This window comes from Electrona antarctica (genome assembly GCF_951216825.1).
Source record: "Electrona antarctica genome assembly, chromosome: 24".
NCBI lineage: Eukaryota > Metazoa > Chordata > Actinopteri > Myctophiformes > Myctophidae > Electrona > Electrona antarctica.
The window spans coordinates 23,057,002-23,076,895 of NC_136803.1; the positions used below are offsets into that span (position 1 = coordinate 23,057,002).

The 19,894-nt window shown below is 42.5% G+C and overlaps 1 protein-coding gene across 9 annotated transcripts in view; it reads right to left on the reverse strand.

Annotated features, from left to right (window-relative positions):
- Window positions 1-19,894, reverse strand: part of zranb3 (zinc finger, RAN-binding domain containing 3) — a 137,754-nt gene that overhangs the window by 50,180 nt on the left and 67,680 nt on the right. For 8 of the 9 annotated variants that reach the window (XR_013789193.1, XR_013789194.1, XR_013789195.1 and 5 more), the window contains 2 exons: window positions 9,478-9,648; window positions 8,193-8,357 (listed from right to left, as the gene is read on the reverse strand). Coding sequence is in view for 6 of the 9 variants with exons in the window: in XM_079495722.1 (XP_079351848.1) it covers window positions 8,193-8,357; window positions 9,478-9,648 (336 nt within the window). In the remaining 3 variants the exon portion in view is untranslated. Of the gene's footprint in view, window positions 1-8,192; window positions 8,358-9,473; window positions 9,649-19,894 lie in introns of all 9 variants that reach the window. The other variant, XM_079495719.1, reaches the window with a different exon arrangement.

Consider the following 19,894-nt stretch of genomic DNA (forward strand, 5'->3'; position numbering starts at 1 on the left):
CCCCTCTCTCTCTCTCTCTCATACACCAACAGCCCTCTCTCTCTCTCTCCCTCCCTCTCATACACCAACAGCCCTCTCTCTCTCTCTCTCTCTCTCTCTCTCGCTCTCTTTGCCTCTCGCTGTCATCTCTTCTTTTTTCTCCGCTGTCCTAGCCTCTTCTCGGTCCATCTGCTATTTCTCTCTCTCTCTCTCTCTCTTTCTTTCTTTCTCTCTCTGTCTCTGTCTCTCTCTCTCTCTCTTGGCATACTTGGGCCCAAAACATTTAAGCATTCCTACACCGTTATCCTGGGGACGTCAGTCTCTAAATGATAGCCGACGTTATTTATTTATTTTATTTATAGTACGTTTTTCTTCCCATTATTTTCAAATCCTTACAGAAGAGATAAGATGTCCGGCTCCGTCCAATTAGAGACTGTTTTTTCCCCCCTCTTCTCTTCTCTTCTCTTCCTCTTCTCCCTTCTCTTCTTTTCATGGTGGAATAGCGAGTGAAATTCCCCCGGGGTCTTTTGAAGACGCCGTTCATACTGTGTAAGAGACAGTCTAATAAGACAGCCTTGTAAGATGAATTGGCCCCCATCGCACAAATGGCCCACTTAACCCGTTTTGGGCGGGAACCCCTTTTGGTGTTTTTTTTTTTTTTTTTAATGTTTTCTTTGTGGCTTTCGCCTTTATTTTATATATTTTAGGGAGGGACAGACAGTAGGCTGACAGGAAATGGGGAGAGAGATGGGGGGGAAGACATGCAGTAAAGGCCGTTGGGATCGGGAATCGAACCCGCGGCACACTGCCAGACTGGATTACCAGCCAAGGTGCCTGGACCACTGAGCCACGGCCCAGGCCCCCTTTTGGTGTTTTAAACATTATGTTATAATTTAGCTATTGAAAAATAGCACATCTACAAGCTCATAGCGCGCCACCGAGTGGCGCGCTATGAACTTGTAGATCTGCTATTTTTGAAAAATCGTTAAAATGTGACTCAAATCTTTCAGAAAATTGTCATGATTTAGAACACTTTTTTTTTTAATTTCGACGTCAGGTCTGAATGGGTTAATGCAGCTGGTGCATTCTATCGCTGCAAAACAAGTAGCATTGAGGGAGAAAAAAACCCCACACAACCCAGGTTTATAAAACCAATATAGGCCGCAGCACTCTGCTGGGCCGCTACAGGTTTCATTACCCATGCAGAGAGACGGTTAGATGGGAGCTCGTGGAACTCTGGTGTCCTGAAAAGAAAAAGTGTTGAAATCTAGGTGTGGATGTTGCTTGTTTTTTTTTGTTTCGTTTTTTCACCCACCCACCCACCCGTCGGAGCATTTATAGAACACTCAAGTTCAGGATCTCCCCATCAGGGACAACAAAAGAGTTGGGGTAAGACAATGCTGACAATGCCGCAGTGTTTTAAGCTCAGCTATTTGCAGGGCTCCATAGCATGGCTGATGGTTGTTCCTCAATGTGCAGATTCTGGAGGATTGCTGGTATATCTTCCTCTGCTCCGTCCGTTGTGCCCAGGAGCCTTTGGAAGTGGTTGAACCAGGTAGTCAGACACCACGCTGGGCGCAAGGCCTATGCTGTAGAGTCTAGAGTGCATTGTTGGAATTTGGCGGAAGTAGCGGGATTTTGGGCTGAAGTACCGCTCAAGGAAATGACATTGGCTTTACAAATCGAAAGAATATCGCATCCGGGGGAAATACATCTGACTTTTGATTGATTGATTGAAATATTTATTAACAGTTTGCAGAATTACAGTACATTTCAAGCACAAACTCAATACAAAGACTGTTAACTGTGAGTGGACGACCCAATTAAGCATTACACTTGTTTACAAGAGGGTCCACCATGTTCAATTCATCAAAACATTTAGAGACGTACAAATAGACACTTCTATATAGACAAAGAATAGAACAGGAATTCATCATAATGTCTGATGTTCCGGACCGACACCTCCGGCTATGCAATCTCTGCTTTATATTGTGACCAGGCAGATGAGTAAGGGTGGGACCGAGGCTAGGTAGTCACCCTCGCATCGGGGCTGTGTCCCTCCACTTGTCCCTCCTTAGTCCTCTTCCGCCTTGTCATCTCATTGATAACCCTGCAGGCCTCCCCGTATTGCCGTTCACCATGCACTAGCTTCACTCTTCGCACACTCTCCGTCAGTTCCTCCCCTTCGATGGTGTCGTATGTACTGAAGAGAAACTGCTTGGCTTCATTCAGTACCCCCGTGTCTCTGAGCGCTTGGTTCATGGTCAAAGTCGAGGCGTGCTTTCCCCACCCTACTGCGTGCCGCTACAACCCCCCGGATGTCGGGGGCGCAGGGAGGTTCTGGCCCAGTCCAGCACTGGCACACACGTGAGCCTGGTCGCCTCCTCATTCGCAACAACGAATCTCGCTTTTGACAGAATTTGCCTCCTCCTTATCTAGCCAAAATGTACACTGGTGCCCTTACTTTATCTCACTCACAAGACCTCCCAGACATGTTCACAAGATGTCAATTAATAACAGTTAATATCAGTCAAAACATTGATAATCAATCGGTAGTCTGGGACCTGGGATAGACATCGGACCCAGAAACCTGGCATCGGTCGAGAGCTCTACCCTTTTTGGAAGATGCTCCAGTGCACCTGTAATGGTGCAGGGGGAGCCGAAAGGGAGGGGGGGGGGGGGGTCATAGTTGTGATTTAAGGCAGGTATTATCGGTCGTGTTATAGGTCATTGTCTAAATGAAGCGCGGTGGAGCGGTGCAGGGCTCATTTCCACCAACCTGACCTTTTCCCAGAGAGCTGCCGGTGGGAGGATTAGGGCGATACACAGCTGACAATAATGACCTGCCCTGTCTGCCTTTTCCCCTCTCTCTCTCTATCGCGCACTCGCTCTGTCTGTACCTCCCCTCGTTCTCGCCCCAGCTTGCACTTTTGCTCATTCTCTCCCTCTCCCTCTCTCTCTCCCTCTTTTGAATCTCTCCGTTTGCTCTTGTTCTGCTCTTCTGTTCTTTAAATCTTCTTGTTCTTATCTCATGCTTGCTCTACCTTTCCCTTTCCCTTTCCCTTTTCCTTTGCCTTCTCTCTCTCTCTCTCTCTCTCTCTCTCTCACTGTTACATTGCTTTCCAATCAGAATTGGTTACAAAGCCGTGAATTCATAGTCATTGTTTCAAAGGCGTCCGGTTGGAATCATCATTTCAAAGCCATCCAATCAGAACAATCATTGTTACAAAGCCACCCAATCAGAATCCTTGTTGCAAACGCATGCAGGGGTGGGGCACAAAAACAAATGGATACTGCGATATGTCGTCATAGTTATTGCTAATTCATTACGAGGCGCAGGTGCTCTGCATTGCAGATGGTGCCGGTAGGCAAAGCGCAAACTCATGGCATGAGAGCCGCATGAAGTCGCTACTGATCCTCTCAGTCGGGTAGAATTTGCAAACAGGCTGCGCTATTTTAATCCATTTATACCTGGAACGCATCCATGTCACGTTAGCATTTTAAACATTATGTTATAATTTAGCTATTAAAAAATAGCAGATCTACAAGCTCATAGCGCGCCACCGAGTGGCGCGCTATGAACTTGTAGGTCTGCTATTTTTGAAAAATCGTTAAAATGTGCCTCAAATCTTTCCGAAAATTGTCATGATTTAGAAAACTTTTTTTTTTTAAATTTCGACGTCAGGCCTGAATGGGTTAAGAGGATAAACACAGCAGAAAAACATGATGGGGAGCAGACATTCCCTACCAACCAACCAGCCCTAGTCAACACAGCAATAGCTCGGTGGCTGGCAGAGTTTAATTACAGCATAAACCTTGCCCTTTCGTTTCCAATTCCTTGCAGCTCTGCTCTTGTAACAACATGCAGCGTGCTCCCTGCTCACCAAAACTTGCTCCGTGCTTCACACTCAACGTTATGGTATTTTATTAAACACTCATTAAGAAGTAAACAAAAAAAAAACAGGCTACTCTGTCTCCGCAGGCAAGCAACAAATGAATGAATGAATATTAAATATGAATTCATTCATTTGTTGCTTGCCTGCGGAGACAGAGTAGCCTGTTTCTTTTGTAAAGTTTGTTGTTTGTTGTGAATAACCCTGATGATTTTAGACCGAAATAAAAACAATATTTCGGTCTAAAATCATGTACAGGGTTATTCACAACAAACTTTACAAACAATACTTGGACGGAAATGGTGTAGGTTGAAGCCGTAGCTTTTTTGAGTGGTGCAACCACTCCAAGGAACAGCAATGTCCATGTTAACACTAGGATGTCTGAAAAAAATGCACTACTAATATGACGGCTAACGGTCAGGCTGACCGGTGTTTTTCGTGCTATTTGATTGGCCATTGTCTCCCCCACTGTCTAATGATCTTCACACCTCTCTCTGCACCCGTTGACGGCTTGCCATTGTCTTCTAAATGTTACATTCCAACGAATTCAAGGCAGCAGTTTCAACTAGACAGGACAACTCAAAGTTATTTTTTATTTCAGTTTACCAAACTATAATTATAGTGACGGTGTGAGCGCTTTATTGAATACCCTTGCGCAGCAAACACTGTCCGACTTTGTATTGAGCCAATACAATAGGCTACCACACGTTATTGCCAGAGCCAGGCACATTGCTCAGACGAAATACGACATTAGTTATATATTGTCATTTTATATAGAGGGGGAAACATCGATGTAATTAATATATATTTGATTGATTGTGCCAAAAAAAGGAAAGAGCTGTGCGTGCGTGCGTGCAAATCAGAAAAGTTTAGGCTACAGACAAAGGAGTTGGGAGTTTGGGAGCGGCTAGCCTTCTAATGCTGCGCACATATTAGCCTATATATATTTTAAAAATACCCAGCATAATTTTTGGGAAGGCTAAGCCTGGCCTAGCCTTACATACCCGCCGCCTATGATCGATGTCATTTATATATATTTGATTTATTGTGCCAGCAGAAAGGTCCGTAGCAGCAGCACGGTTTATATATACACCATAGGATAGATCAAGTCATGTGACGCATCACCGCCACAAATAGTGCTACAGCGTTATCTAAAATGCACTTCCGCATACCTCACCGTCAGTTACTTGGATATTTTCTCCCTCTCCACGAGAGAGGGAGAGAGAGAGAGGGAGAGAGAAAAAAAGAGAGCCGTGATGCGTGAAAATCAGTTCCACTGGTCGCGTGCAGAAAAGTTTACAGACGAAGGACGGACAGAACTGTTCTTCTTACTGACAAAACATTTAGAAGTTCGGGACGTCTATCGGGTTGGACTGATTTCAAACACTGTCATTTTTATTTGGCATCGCGCTGATTCGCGCACCGGCGAACATTCTCGCTCCAAGGAAATGTCGGTCGGGTCAAACAGACCATGCTATAAACTTTATTATTCCAGGATAATTGATTCATTTTTATCATCGCCACCTTACATAATTATGCTATAAAGATGGCGTGTATAGTCAACATGTATTTATATCTATTGAGCTATGCGTTTGGTTGAAACAATACGCCAGTCAGTCAATACACCATATTTCACCATATTTTTGATGCGCTGATATATGAAATGAATATGCGCGACATAGTCACAATGCTATAAACTTTATTATTCCAACATAATTATGCTAAAGATGGCGTGTATAGTCAACATGTATTTATATCTATTGAGCTATGCGCTTGGTGGAAACAATACCACACACCATATTTCTTTTTCCGTTTCGAGAAATAAAGTCAGACATCGTTATTTCTGCAAACCGCATATAACAAATATAACATCTAAAACAACATTTAGTTTATGTAAGTTTGTAATGTAAGTTTGCCTACATGTGGAAGGCTAGTTGGAATGCAAATGACACATTAGCTTGAACAATGCCCGTCTCCAGCCGGGAGGGAGGTGTGAAAAGCACTGCTTGTGGGGGAGAAAGGGTGAGGGCTCTAAGAGCGGTCCCACGGACCGAAAAAGAGCAGACATTTTAGTAGAATTATGTCTAAAATCATATTTTCAAAACGTTTCAGATGAAAAAAAAAACAGAGATGGTTTGAATCGAACATTTAGAAAAAGTCATGCAAGGGGAACTTTCTCAGGACTTCATGGGCAAAGAAAATCCACTTCAAAATTTCAAAATCGGTCAGCCTGACCGCTCCGACGCGCTAGTGTTAACCTATGTGTGTGAATATGTGTGTGACTATGTGTTAACCTATGTTTGTGTGTGACTCATGTGTGACTCATGAGTACTAGTAGGGGCGATGTCGTGGCAGAAACAGAGAGAGAGAGATAGTGCTGCACCGTTGCCTGCTAATGAGAGAGAGAGGGGGGGGGGGGGGGGGTTGGAAGGGGGGAGTTGCACCACTTTTTTTATATATACTCTCTTATAATATACTAAAAATCCCACTTGTGTGAAGTGAGGGGCGCTCTTGTCATCACACACACAAAGCTGTGCATAGGAGGGGCAAATGCACCTCGACTGACAGACTGCTGCTTTCTAGACACGTCTGCATAATTCTGCAGTGTGCTGCCTGCCTGCTTTCTATACCGTGGCCATCAACTCATTCTCCAGCCATAGCAGGTTAAATTGACGTTTGGCTACCACAGCAACATTATGCCAATGCACTTCCCCGCTCGGTTCCAGATGAACGTCACTCTTGGCCCTACAGTGTAAAGTGTTTATCTGAGCCTGTTTAACCCATTTTGGCCTGACCTAAAAAATAGCAGACCTACAAGCTCGTAGCTATGAGCTTGTAGATCTGCTATTTTTCAATAGCTAAAGTATAACAGAATGCTTGAAACACCAAAAGGGGTTCCTGCCCAAAATGGGTTAAATTCTGGCCTAGTAGGCTACAAAGGGCATTATGGCACTCTGAGCTGCTGATGGGATCGCTCTTGTGCAACTGCTCTCGTCTCGCTTGAAGTTGTCTTAAGTTGTCTTAACGCCGACACAGGAAATCAGTGACAATTCAGCTGAATTCTGGCCAATAAGAGGCCATTGACCATATGCAGACCACGGCCATCTTACCCTTAACTCGCCCGGCGCCAGGTGCGCCTTTTGACGCCTTTTTCCATGTGTACCTCGGCGCCGATGACGCCTTATCACGCCTTATCACGCCTTTTTGAGTGGTGCAAACCACTCCAACAACTGGCTTTGTTAGTACCTGTGTGTGTGTGTGTTTGTGTACCTGTCCCTCAAAAGAATGAGCATGGTTATTATGGTCACTGACATTACGTCAGACCACAGCTGATCAGGCTATATAAGACCTTGCACCACTCAGTTCACACGGGTGTGATTTTTTAATAACAATTGATTACGGTGACCAGCTGCGTCCAGTTTCCTCTCACAACACTTCCGTTTTGATCCGGTGGGAAACAAAACCCGGCTCAAACCGGACATGGAAAATCCGCTGGCTTATGCTTTCTATGGGGAGTTTGGGGACACAGCTTCTTAGAACGTAAATATCTCGCAATCATCTGTTTAGACTAAAAACAAGCTTGGTTTGCGTCTGATTTATCTAAACGCTTACAAAAAGTATGTTTTCGGTGAACTAAATGACAACCGCAGAGACATGTTACATAGCGGATATTTACTTCCTGACTGCGGTTTCCGGCCAAAAAGGCTTTCAAGTTAAGAGCCTCGCTCATTGACAATGCACTTGTGGCGGCGACAGTTCCGGACAACTTGTTTTCTTACCGTAATATGATGGCCATAAACCATTGATCACAGGAAAAGTAGCGAAGAACAAAACAAACAAAAAAAATCACACACTATAAAAAAAATGAAAAAAAAAAAAATCAATAACTTAGCCTCGGTCAGAAACGGTCACATATAGTCTTGTCTTTTGTGTGCTTTTCAATATTTCAAATACCTTGCACATTCCATCCTGGGTTCTCTTTCAGAACTCACTGTAGCTCATCTCTTGTAAAAAACAGCAATTCTAATAATAATAATAATAATAATAATAATAATATGCACCTATAAGAACTTCTTTCGCCCACCGTGGCCCCAGATGGAAAAGAGCTATATTCACTTATTGGTTTGAGGCGATGATATTAAACAGAATTATACTGGGGCGGATATCAATTCGCCTGCCTGTCTTGCCAGCCAGCCAGCCAATTTCCCTGCATATGGAGAGGGGGAAGATTACAGGTGGGATTACCTTCTGTGTGCATGTGCGTGCGTGCGTGTGTGTGTGTGTGTGTGTGATCGTCAGAGAGAACGACGTCTCACTCACCTAGAGCTTGTTTGCCTTCGTGGCCCTCGTCTTCCTCCTCCTCCGCCTCCTCTTCGTCGCAGACTTTGTGTTTGTCTTTGGGCGGCGGCGTCTCGTCTCCTCCCACCTCTTCATCTTCCCACTCCACGCCGCCACTGTCGCGCCGGCTCCTCTGGGCGGGAACCCCTTTTGGTGTTTTAAACATTATGTTATAATTTAGCTATTGAAAAATAGCAGATCTACAAGCTCATAGCGCGCCACCGAGTGGCGCGCTACGAGCTTGTAGGTCTGCTATTTTTTGAAAAATCGTGAAAATGTGGCACAAATCTTTGAATATATATTCTTTCAGAGCGAACGTTTTTAACTCAAATCTTTGCTTCTGGGGGGGGTCCCTGGAACAATATATTTTCAGACGGGGGTCGGTGGCCAATTACATATATTTTTGGGTGTCCTTGACATGAAAATGTTTGAGAACCACTGACATAGAAACATGGGTTTTTCAGAAAACTGTCAGGATTTAGAAGACATTTGTAGAATCAGGTAAAAATGGGTTAAGTACAATAATTATCCGCGGCATATTATGCGAGTATTTCCAGTTTCCAAGACTTTTACTTTCTACTCGGCTACATCTCCAGAGGCAAACGCTGTCACTCCAGTACGTTTTCTTTGAAAACTTTAGTTGCTTTGTACATTTTGACTATTATTACTAAACGTACAAAACCACATCGGCCCTATATATACATTTCGTCCATTTGGAAATAGCCGATCTACAAGCTCACAATGTGTCGCGATGCAGCGCATTGTGAGCTTGTAGATCGGCTATTTTCAATAGATTTGCTAATAGATAGATGGCTCAATAGATCAACTATTTTCAATAGATTTGCTAATAGATAGATGGCTCAATAGATCAACTATTTTCAATAGATTTGCTAATAGATAGATGGCTCAATAGATCAACTATTTTCAATAGATTTGCTAATAGATAGATGGCTCAATAGATCGACTATTTTCAATAGATTTGCTAATAGATAGATGGCTCAATAGATCAACTATTTTCAATAGATTTGCTAATAGATAGATGGCTCAATAGATCGACTATTTTCAATAGATTTGCTAATAGATAGATGGCTCAATAGATCAACTATTTTCAATAGATTTGCTAATAGATAGATGGCTCAATAGATCGACTATTTTCAATAGATTTGCTAATAGATAGACAGGACATTTACTTTGCAACGGAGTATATTTCTATATTGCACGCCGTATTGATTTTACTTTTAATGAAGTTTAAAAAAAATGCACGTACCACTTTCACCAGTGCGTTTGGCCGATGTGGTGGGAGCGTGGCGTCCCCCGGGGGCGGGGCGGCCTGCGGCGAGCTCCGACTCACTGTCGGAGCTGGAGGAGGAGTCTAGCACCACGTGGGCCGCGTTGTCTTCGACCGGTGCCGCCACCGGCACAGCTGCCTCCGACGAGCCTATTGGCCCAGGAGATGAATCAGAATCATCTTTATTGTAACATCAGTTTTAAAGGTTTCATGACATTGATTCATGTATTTAGTTTTCCCTTTTTCTTTTAGGTTTTATGACCTCAATTACACCCAAACAAGCTGAACTTTGAACGTTCAGTCGATTTTCTGGGGTCTGCGAAGCCTTTTGAGCTGCAATGAAAACAGGCAAAAACGGTGACAACAGTGACATCTTCCTATGTCTCTTAGCTAATTTACAAACAGCACAGCCGTAGAGTCTCTTATCTTATTTTCAGTACAAGTAAGGGCTGTCCAGATATGTACAAGCTTGTTTCACAAACGGCACAACTGTATGGTCTCTCTCTCTCGTATTGTGCGTGCGAACACACTCGCGCGCGCACACACGCACACACACACACACACACACACACACACACACACACACACACACACACACACACACACACACACACACACACACACACACACACACACACACACACACACACACACACACGCACACACACGCACGAAGGAATATTATGATGTTCTTTGCAGATTCTCCACGGAAATGCCAATGTATGAAAATGAAGGGCAATTTCATGCAAAGAAATCAATCGTCCTTTGTTTGAAAAATAGTGACGGTGGCTCAGATGTGCAAGGTGTTGGTCGGGGGCTGGGTGACGTATTTCACGGCATACGTGAAAACCGTGAAAATGTGGCACAAATCTTTGAATATATATTCTTTCAGAGCGAACGTTTTTAACTCAAATCTTTGCTTCTGGGGGGGAGGTCCCTGGAACAACATATTTTCAGATCCGTGGCCAAATACTGATCATTCTGGGGGTCCTTGACATGAAAAAGGTTGAGCACCACTGACATAGAAACATGGGTTTTTCAGACAACTGTTAGGATTTAGAAGCCATTTCATTTTTTTAGAACTGGCCTCTCTGGTCTAAATGGGTTAAGAAGCACTAGTCTCCATTTATCTGCAGTATGTCACATACAAAAGTATTGCTGCATGAAAGTCTTTATATTGAATGTATTATTGAGTTATTTTCTCAAATGCTTTTCTTATGAAAAAGGCATTTAAGACATCATCGTCTGTCTGCGCTCTAAAAAACTGTATTGAGCAACAAACGTCAGGTAAATGAAGACATTTACGGTGCTTCTAGTATCTTCAATCTCTTGCCAAAACAAGGTAATTCTGCTACAGTAGTGGTGGAAAAAGTACTCAGTACTTAGAATGATCAGTACTGTCTGCAATATAGAAATACTCGTAAATACTAATACCAATACTAATACTAGTAAAAGTCCGGAATTCAAAATTTACTTGAGTAAAAGTACAAAAGTATTGGTAAAAAAGTTGAAAGTACTCATTATGCATAATGCCTCCTTTCACATTTCCAAATGTATAAAAACATCTTTTGAAAAATAGCAGATCTACAAGACGCATTGTGAGCTTGTAGATCAGGCTATTTTCAAATGGCCGAAATGTATATAGGGCTGAAGTGGTTATAATGCATGTTTTGTAAGATTAATCAAAATCTACAAAAAATCTAGTAACTTGTGGGAGTAAAAGTACAATATTTGCCTCTAGAATGTAGTGGAGTAGAAGTAAAAGTACTGACAATTTGAAATACTCCAGTAGTATACCTCAAAAATTTTACTTAAAGATGGAGTGCCACCATTTTTTTATTTTTCCAGTTTTTCATGTGTTTATGAGGTGACAGTACTTCATTAGACACCCTGGAGTCGTTTTTATGTGCAATGGTGTATTAACTTTGTATTTAGGGTTTCTTCCTGGAGGCTGAACCATTGACAGTCAAACGGGCCAATGAAATAAACAGTAATATAGTGACATCACACTATCAGCCCCTCACCTAACCCCTCCCCTTTTATCATACAACTACAGCTGTGGGTGCTGCTTCAGTTCAGGTGGATCACTACCCATCACCACCCACCAGGCAAACCAGGCATACTTAATGAACTGGTGGGCATGCCCACATAAAAACAAAATTTTAACAAATACTGTACACTTTTTTGAAAAAATTATACCTCCTTATATAACAATAAGACCTTATGATCATGTTTTAGGGTGGGAAAAAATTGCGGCACTCCATATTTAAGTACAGTACTTAAGTAAATGTACTTAGTTACTTTCCACCACAGCCTGCGGTATACTGTACCATGGCTGGAACGTGGCACTGCAGATGACTGAGTGCAGAGGAGTTGCGTGTTACACAAGGCCGAGACAGTCTATTGAAAGAATCAATTATCGCCTCTTCATCATGTTGCAAATTGCTCGTTTACTTCATGTGAAACCAGTAGACAAAACGGAATTGATTCTTGCAAAGTGTCGGCGCTACCAATCATCCAGGGTGAGAAACATTCTCTCACATTTGCATGATGTCAATCAGAAATAGGTCTTTTCAAAGTAATAATAATTATGTGACCAGATTTGACTGAGAGCCTGCCGTCGTGCAACCTCCAGCTTTTTTCTCCAGAGGAGAAAAACTGAATTTATTTATCCAAAATGAGTTAATTACACATGGTAGACTAGTCTTCACATACTAGAGCATGTCTGAAATAAATATCAGAGCTGAAATCGACATGTAAATATGAAATAAATGCTTAAACATGTAGCTAAGTGTAATGTTAAGAGTCGACACAGAACCTTTCAAGCCTGTTTTGTCAACTCGCTGTTTTCCGTCAAGACATTACTCTATAAGCCAGGGGTGGCCACACTTTTTTGACTTGATAGCTACTTTCAAAATGACCAGCTCAACAAGATCTACCCACCATTGCTGAAAATAGTTTAAATATGTACGCTTTAGAATAGTGGTGCTGACTATAAGACATATAACACAAATGCACTTGGAATGGGAAATAGAGGGGGAGACATGGAATAGGTAGGGGTGTTTTGCATTTCATAATGCTACCGACGTTTGTGCACAGCACTCATGAAAACAAAATATTGCATTGTGGATTTGAGGCACTTTTTGATGTCAATCAATCAAGTCGCCTTGAATTCAAAAATAGTTTTTTTAATATATTTAAATGAAATACTCTTTAGGGTCATGATCTACCTGCACAGCCTTTTGGATCTAATGGTAGATCGCGATCTACCTTTTGGGCACCCCTGCTATAAGCCATATCTCCAAAGGCTTGTCTGCTAGTCTGGCTAATATGTGCCACTCCTACAGTTTCATATACCAATCGTTAATTTAATTATCAGCCATGAGTTTTTACTGCCGTTTCTAAAAAGTCAAGCTGAGATCCCGAGCAGGGAAAATGTTAATGAATGCAGGGATTAATCCATTCAGGACAGGAACCCCTTTTGGTGTTTTAAGCATTACGTCATACGTTAGCTATTGAAAAGTAGTGAAAATGTGGCGCAAATCATTGAATATATATTCTTTCAGAGCGAACGTTTTTAACTCAAATCTTTGCTTCCAGGGGCCCCTGGAACAACATATTTTCAGATGGGGGTCTGTGGCCAAATACATATAATTCTGGGGGTCCTTGACATGAAAAAGGTTGAGCACCACTGACATAAAAAACATAGGTTTTTTTCAGAAAACCGTCATGATTTAGAAGACATTTGTAGAATCTGTTCTCGGGTCTAAATGGATTAATCCATTTAGGCCTGACCTCAAAATAAAAAATAAAAATCTAAATCCTCCATTTTTCTGAAATAAATATTTTTACGATTTTTCAAAAATAGCAGACCTACAAGCTCATAGCACGCCACTTGGTGGCGCGCTATGAGCTTGTAGATCTGCTATTTTTCAATAGCTAAAGCATAACATAATGCGAACACCAAAAGGGGTTCCCGCCCAAAATGGATTAATCCCGATGCCCTTCATAGTGCAGACTCCAAAGTAATATTTTTTGGAGACATTGCTACTTGGGGGACCGTGCCAGCGTGCGCCCGCTCACATCTTATATTTCTGATTCAGCTTCATGGTATGCCACTTCATGTCATCCACACATCATCATTTTAGCCAAAACAGTCAACAGTAAAACAAGACAAGCATAGCAAATCAAATCGTCACTGTGATCACGGGACTTCTCTTAGCACATAATATTATTCAAGTCCTGTGAAATGAAGAAGCACTGATTGCACCAAATCCACGAAAAAAAAGGAATTCATCAGTCCAGCTACACCTATATTACCTAACGTGCCGACATAAGACATAATAATATCCTTTGAATTATTTGTTGAGCGCGTGTGCACCGCGTACGTAACAAGACGGGCGACTTGTGACAGACGGGGACGCGCGGGGCTAATTAGTGATCCTGCCTCTCTCCGTGGCTCGTTTCTTCAAAAGGCCAGCCTCTCGTCGGTTCCTTCAAAATGTCACGGGGAGTCTCCTGACTCGTGGCCCCTTCTGCCGTCCTCCTCCTTTTGCTAACAAGCCGAGGGGGACCGTCGGCGACCGACGGCTCAATCTCCGCCGAGCCATTCCCCCCCCCCCACCCCCCACAGAGAAAGACGTTAACCCATTCAGGCCTGACGTCGAAATTAAAAAAAAATGTTTTCTAAATCATGACAATTTTCTGAAAGATTTGAGGCACATTTTAACGATTTTTCAAAAATAGCAGACCTACAAGTTCATAGCGCGCCACTCGGTGGCGCGCTATGAGCTTGTAGATCTGCTATTTTTCAATAGCTAAATTATAACATAATGTTTAAAACACCAAAAGGGGTTCCCGCCCAAAATGGGTTAATGGGGCGAAAACTCCTTTCCGAGACGTCTCTCTCTGCTTCATCAGTGTGGCTCTCTGTACTTGGAGGCTGGAGGGGGGGCTTGGTTAATATAAGCCTTGTAGCTGTTTTGCTAATGTTTCGGGGAAAAAATGATGTGCGGTCAGCTTGGCTTCATACACGCAAAGTGAACACAAACTCTTATCTGTCTGCCGACACCTTCATCACCTCATACATCTCAATACATTCGCACCTGTGCACAGAACACTGAATGTACAACGGGCTATATAATAATGAATGATACTGAACATGAATCCATACCGGCGTTCAGTAATAGGCCGTTCAAGCCTATTACTTTAAAAGCATCACTAGGACACATCATCAAGATACAAGCGTGAAAGAGAACAACAGTAAATACATCTTGCATTTTCCTTCCTGAACATACAGTATGCCTTGGTACTTGAATTACAATTTAGGCATTTAGCAGACGCTCTCAATCCAGAGCGATTTACAGTATTAAGCAAGAACAACACGCGGTAATACATCAAATGTATCAAAAGGATCATAAGCAATCTAAGAACCTATAACATCTGTCTAACAATTGAATATCTGTACAATGTAACTATGAGTATACACAATAGAGTGCTACATGTCTAAATAATGTCTACATGTCTAAATGACATAAGTTTAGCCTTTTGCATACGCCTGTGAGGTCGTCGAGTGCAAGTGCTTACGGCAAGTAGCCTGAATGAAGAAGTGCCTCCATCTCATACTGTGGCTCTGAGGTGAGAACACCTATAACACACACTCTCATACAACACAGTGCAACTATTATAGACGTGATTCTGCCCTGGTTAAAAGCGCATATTTCATTTCATGAAAGGAGGTGTGAATTGTGCCCGCCGCCGCCGCCGCAGCGCGAGACGTCTCCGAAAATGCAGTTGTTATTCTCGCACGAGAGGCGTGCCGTTCACATCACAAGGTTTAGCGGGTTGTTAAATCCGGCGTCTAGCGAGGTGACACAGCCGGCTGCTGTGAACACACAGCGAGGTCCGTGTCAGGAAAGGGAAGCGTTTGCACGCTGAATACTTATCAAAATGTTACCTCGCTGCGGCTGAGCGGGACATGAAGTGGAGTTTTTGCTCAGAAAAACTGAAACAAAAAGGTGTTTGTTTGTTTGCAGAGACTTGTGTGATCCAACTACGGTAGTTGTCGTGCCGAGATTGGGACCGCGTCTCTGTTTACAGTGACTGTACAAATCTGCTCTTTCCATAATTTTTTTATTGTGCCAGTGATATGGATTGGAAGTAATCATTTCACCAAACATGTGTAGTGCACAATGGCCGACTTTTTTTAATGTTTTTTTTTATTGTATATATTTTTATGGAGGGACAGAGAGTAGGCTGACAGGAAATGGGGAGAGAGATGGGGGAAGACATGCAGTGAAGGCCGTCGGGATCGGGAGTCGAACCAGCCAAGGTGCCTGGACCACTGAGCCATGGCCCAGGCCCACAATGGCCGACTTGACACGGTTTTTAACACAATCCATACTCGAGAAATCTCGAGTTCAGGTATTAACCCATGACGGGAACCCCTTTTGGTGTTTTAAGCATTGTGTTATACTTTGGCTATTGAAAAATAGCAGATCTACAAGCTCGTAGCGCGGCACCGAGTGACGCGCTATGAGCTTGTAGGTCTGCTATTTTTTGAAAAATCTTGAAAATGTGGTGCAAATCTTTGAATATATATTCTTTGAGGGAACGTTTTTAACAAAAATATATATATATTTTCAGATGGGGATCGGATATATACATATATTTTTGGGGGGTCCTTGACATGAAATAGTTTGAGAACCACTGACAGAAAACTGTCAGGATGTAGAAGACATTTGTAGAATCTATTCTCGGGTCTAAATGGGTTAAAGGAGAATTCCATACTAGAAGGCTTTCTTACCTTTCTTTGTAGTTGTTACGTCCCCACCAAAGAGGTCCAGGTGTTATTTTGTGCAAAAGCTCCTTATTGGCTATTTCCCCTACCAAGGCTACCATAAGCCCTAAATGAATTGCATTGAATGGGGCTATGGGGTGTTGTGCTAATTCGCTTATTTCCATCGCTCAAAATTATTATTTTTTTGTATACTGTATATCCTCTCTTCATAATGTAAATAATATCCCAAGCGGCACACTTTACTACTTATTTCGATGGAAATAAGCGATTTAGCACAACACCCCATAGCCCCATTCAATTTTCATTCAATTCAACGCAATTCATTGCGGGCTTATGTTAGGGGAAATAGCCAATAAGGAGTTTTTGCACAAAAAAACACCTGGACCTCTTTGGTGGGGACGTAACGACTACAATGAAAGGTAAGAAAGGTAAGAAAGCCTTCTAGCATGGAATTCTCCTTTAAGCACCCCTGTGCCAATCACGAGAACACGAGAAATGAACACGGCAACGTTATGACATCATTGAAATCCCAATACTCTGTGCACATACATCCACGCACGATCTTAACAGTATTTTTTCAAAGTAATTTAGGCTCAGATGAGGTGATATGAGGTGAAGGACGACGTTAGGAGCTCAATAAAAAATATATCGCGACCTCCCAGTTAGGTGACTCGAAAATGGACGATTACTGCTTCCGGTCCACGGGGCCGATTCACGGGGTCTTCTTCGCTGCCTTTTTCGTGCGTTCTGTTGGCACTGCCGACCACAGTGCTGGAGTCAACGGTGGCATGGAATCGGTTAAATATAGTCACAAATATAACACAGAAGGCAGTTACTAAGCTATTATTTAACTATGAACTCATTCAATTCGGTTTGCCTGGCTTCACTATGGCAATTCTTTTTTTTTTTCATAGCAGAGATTTAGTCTAATGACATATCCATCAGGGCATACATGGGCAACCGGCGGCCCCCACCATCACTTAGGCCATTCTGGACGGGAACCCTAAGCATTATGTTACTTTAGCTATTGAAAAATAGCAGATCTACAAGCTCATAGCGCGCCACTCGGTGGTCTATTTTTGAAACATTGTGAAAATGCGGCACAAATCTTTGAATATATATTCTTTCAGAAGACTTTTTTTTTATTTCGACGTCAGGCTTAAATGGGTAAATGCAGCCTGCAGTGCGACACGTTTTGAGCTTGTGGATCGGCTATTTTTGTACATGCCATGTGGCCCTCTGGAGTGAGTGTGGAAATATAGTGGCCCTCTCCATCGTCAAAGTTGCCCACCCTATCAGGGCATCAGATTTTTATTTTATTTTTATTTAAAAGAAAATAAGTTAGGTCCTGAACCGAAGTCGTTATCTAATTTACACGAGCTCTAAGTGTGGGAGTTTGAACACAGCTTTTTGTTCCAGGAAAAGGAAATCGTGTTGAAATGAAGATCTCGCAGCATGCTCGCCTTATCCACGTTGAACTTGATTCAGTGCATAAGGTAATTATTTGCCTCATAGGCAGGCATGGTGCAGTACCGCAGTTTGCTCCCTTACAGACAGAGCTCTTGTCTATGAGCATGTTCGATGTGACATGGTTTTGTTAGCCAGGCGATAGAATAGATTTGAGTCTGCCTGCTTAGGGATAGGATTGTATAAAAGCACCCATGGACTACATAGAAGCTGCCTGCTTGATAGGGATGGTATAAAAGCACCCATGGACTACATAGAAGCTGCCTGCTTGATAGGAATAGTATAAAAGCACCCATGGACTACATAGAAGCTGCCTGCTTGATAGGAATGGTATAAAAGCACCCATGGACTACATAGAAGCTGCCTGCTTGATAGGAATAGTATAAAAGCACCCATGGACTACATAGAAGCTGCCTGCTTGATAGGAATAGTATAAAAGCACCCATGGACTACATAGAAGCTGCCTGCTTGATAGGAATGGTATAAAAGCACCCATGGACTACATAGAAGCTGCCTGCTTGATAGGAATGGTATAAAAGCACCCATGGACTACATAGAACCTGCCTGCTTGATAGGAATGGTATAAAAGCACCCATGGACTACATAGAAGCTGCCTGCTTGATAGGAATGGTATAAAAGCACCCATGGACTACATAGAAGCTGCCTGCTTGACAGGAATGGTATAAAAGCACCCATGGACTACATAGAAGCTGCCTGCTTGATAGGAATGGTATAAAAGCACCCATGGACTACATAGAAGCTGCCTGCTTGATAGGAATGGTATAAAAGCACCCATGGACTACATAGAAGCTGCCTGCTTGATAGGAATGGTATAAAAGCACCCATGGACTACATAGAAGCTGCCTGCTTGATAGGAATGGTATAAAAGCACCCATGGACTACATAGAAGCTGCCTGCTTGATAGGAATGGTATAAAAGCACCCTTGGACTACATAGAAGCTGCCTGCTTGATAGGAATGGTATAAAAGCACCCATGGACTACATAGAAGCTGCCTGCTTGATAGGAATGGTATAAAAGCACCCATGGACTACATAGAAGCTGCCTGCTTTCGCCACCTGCACTTGCACATGCTAGATTAGACTGATTAGAATGTTGTAAAGTGTACTTCATGCTGAATAAATAGACTGTTCTGTTATCCTTACTCACAAGAGATTCCAGAATAAATAGTGCACACGCAGACTGTTCTGTTCTATTCTTGCTCACGAGAGATTTGAACGAGACTTGTAAGATTTGTCTTAACTCCTGATTATGTTATCAATTTAAGCCCCTGGAGGCACTTTGTGAAAAAGAAGTTAGATCAGTACTTGGCCTTCAATGTATTGTGAAAAAGTCATAAAGCCTATAGCGTATATCTAAATGACACGTGACACTATCAAATAGCATGCTTTTCTTTCATTTGCTTCTTAAAATATTTATCCCACGATTTTGCAACCCATTTTTTCACCCAGTTTCACACTCCCTCTGCCAACCTGGGGAGAGCAACGGACTGACCCCATGCTTCCTTCTACTTGGTCTTGACATGAGGAGTATTGTTTTGGCTCATCTTTTAAGATCTCTGTTCAACTCAACCCACAGCCCTGCTGGGAGAAACGCATGAATAAACCAATAAAAGAAGACTTTTGGGTGACAGCCAGGGGCAACATTTCCTTAACCTCTGTTGAATTCAGTGCAAAACAAGCTTGTGAGTTTGTGAGCTGCTACTTTTGCTATGAAAAAGAAAAGTGATATTATCAAACGTATCAGACGGTCGACATTTCCCAAAAGTAAATACATGTGTTTAACCCATTTTGGGAGGGAACCCCTTTTGGTGTTAGCATTATGTTATGCTTTAGCTATTGAAAAATAGCAGATCTACAAGCTCATAGCGCGCCACCGAGTGGCGCGCTACGAGCTTGTAGGTCTGCTATTTTTGAAAAAAAGAACGACTGACATAGAAACATAGCTTTTTCAGAAAACTGTCAGGATTTAGAAGACATTTTTTGAATCTGATCTCAGGTCAAAATGGATTAATTCGGTCTGACCAGAAGACGGGAATAAATCAAATCCCCACCAATGCAGCGCAAAAAAATGGGGGAGGGGATATCAAAATGGGATGTACGTCTACTGCA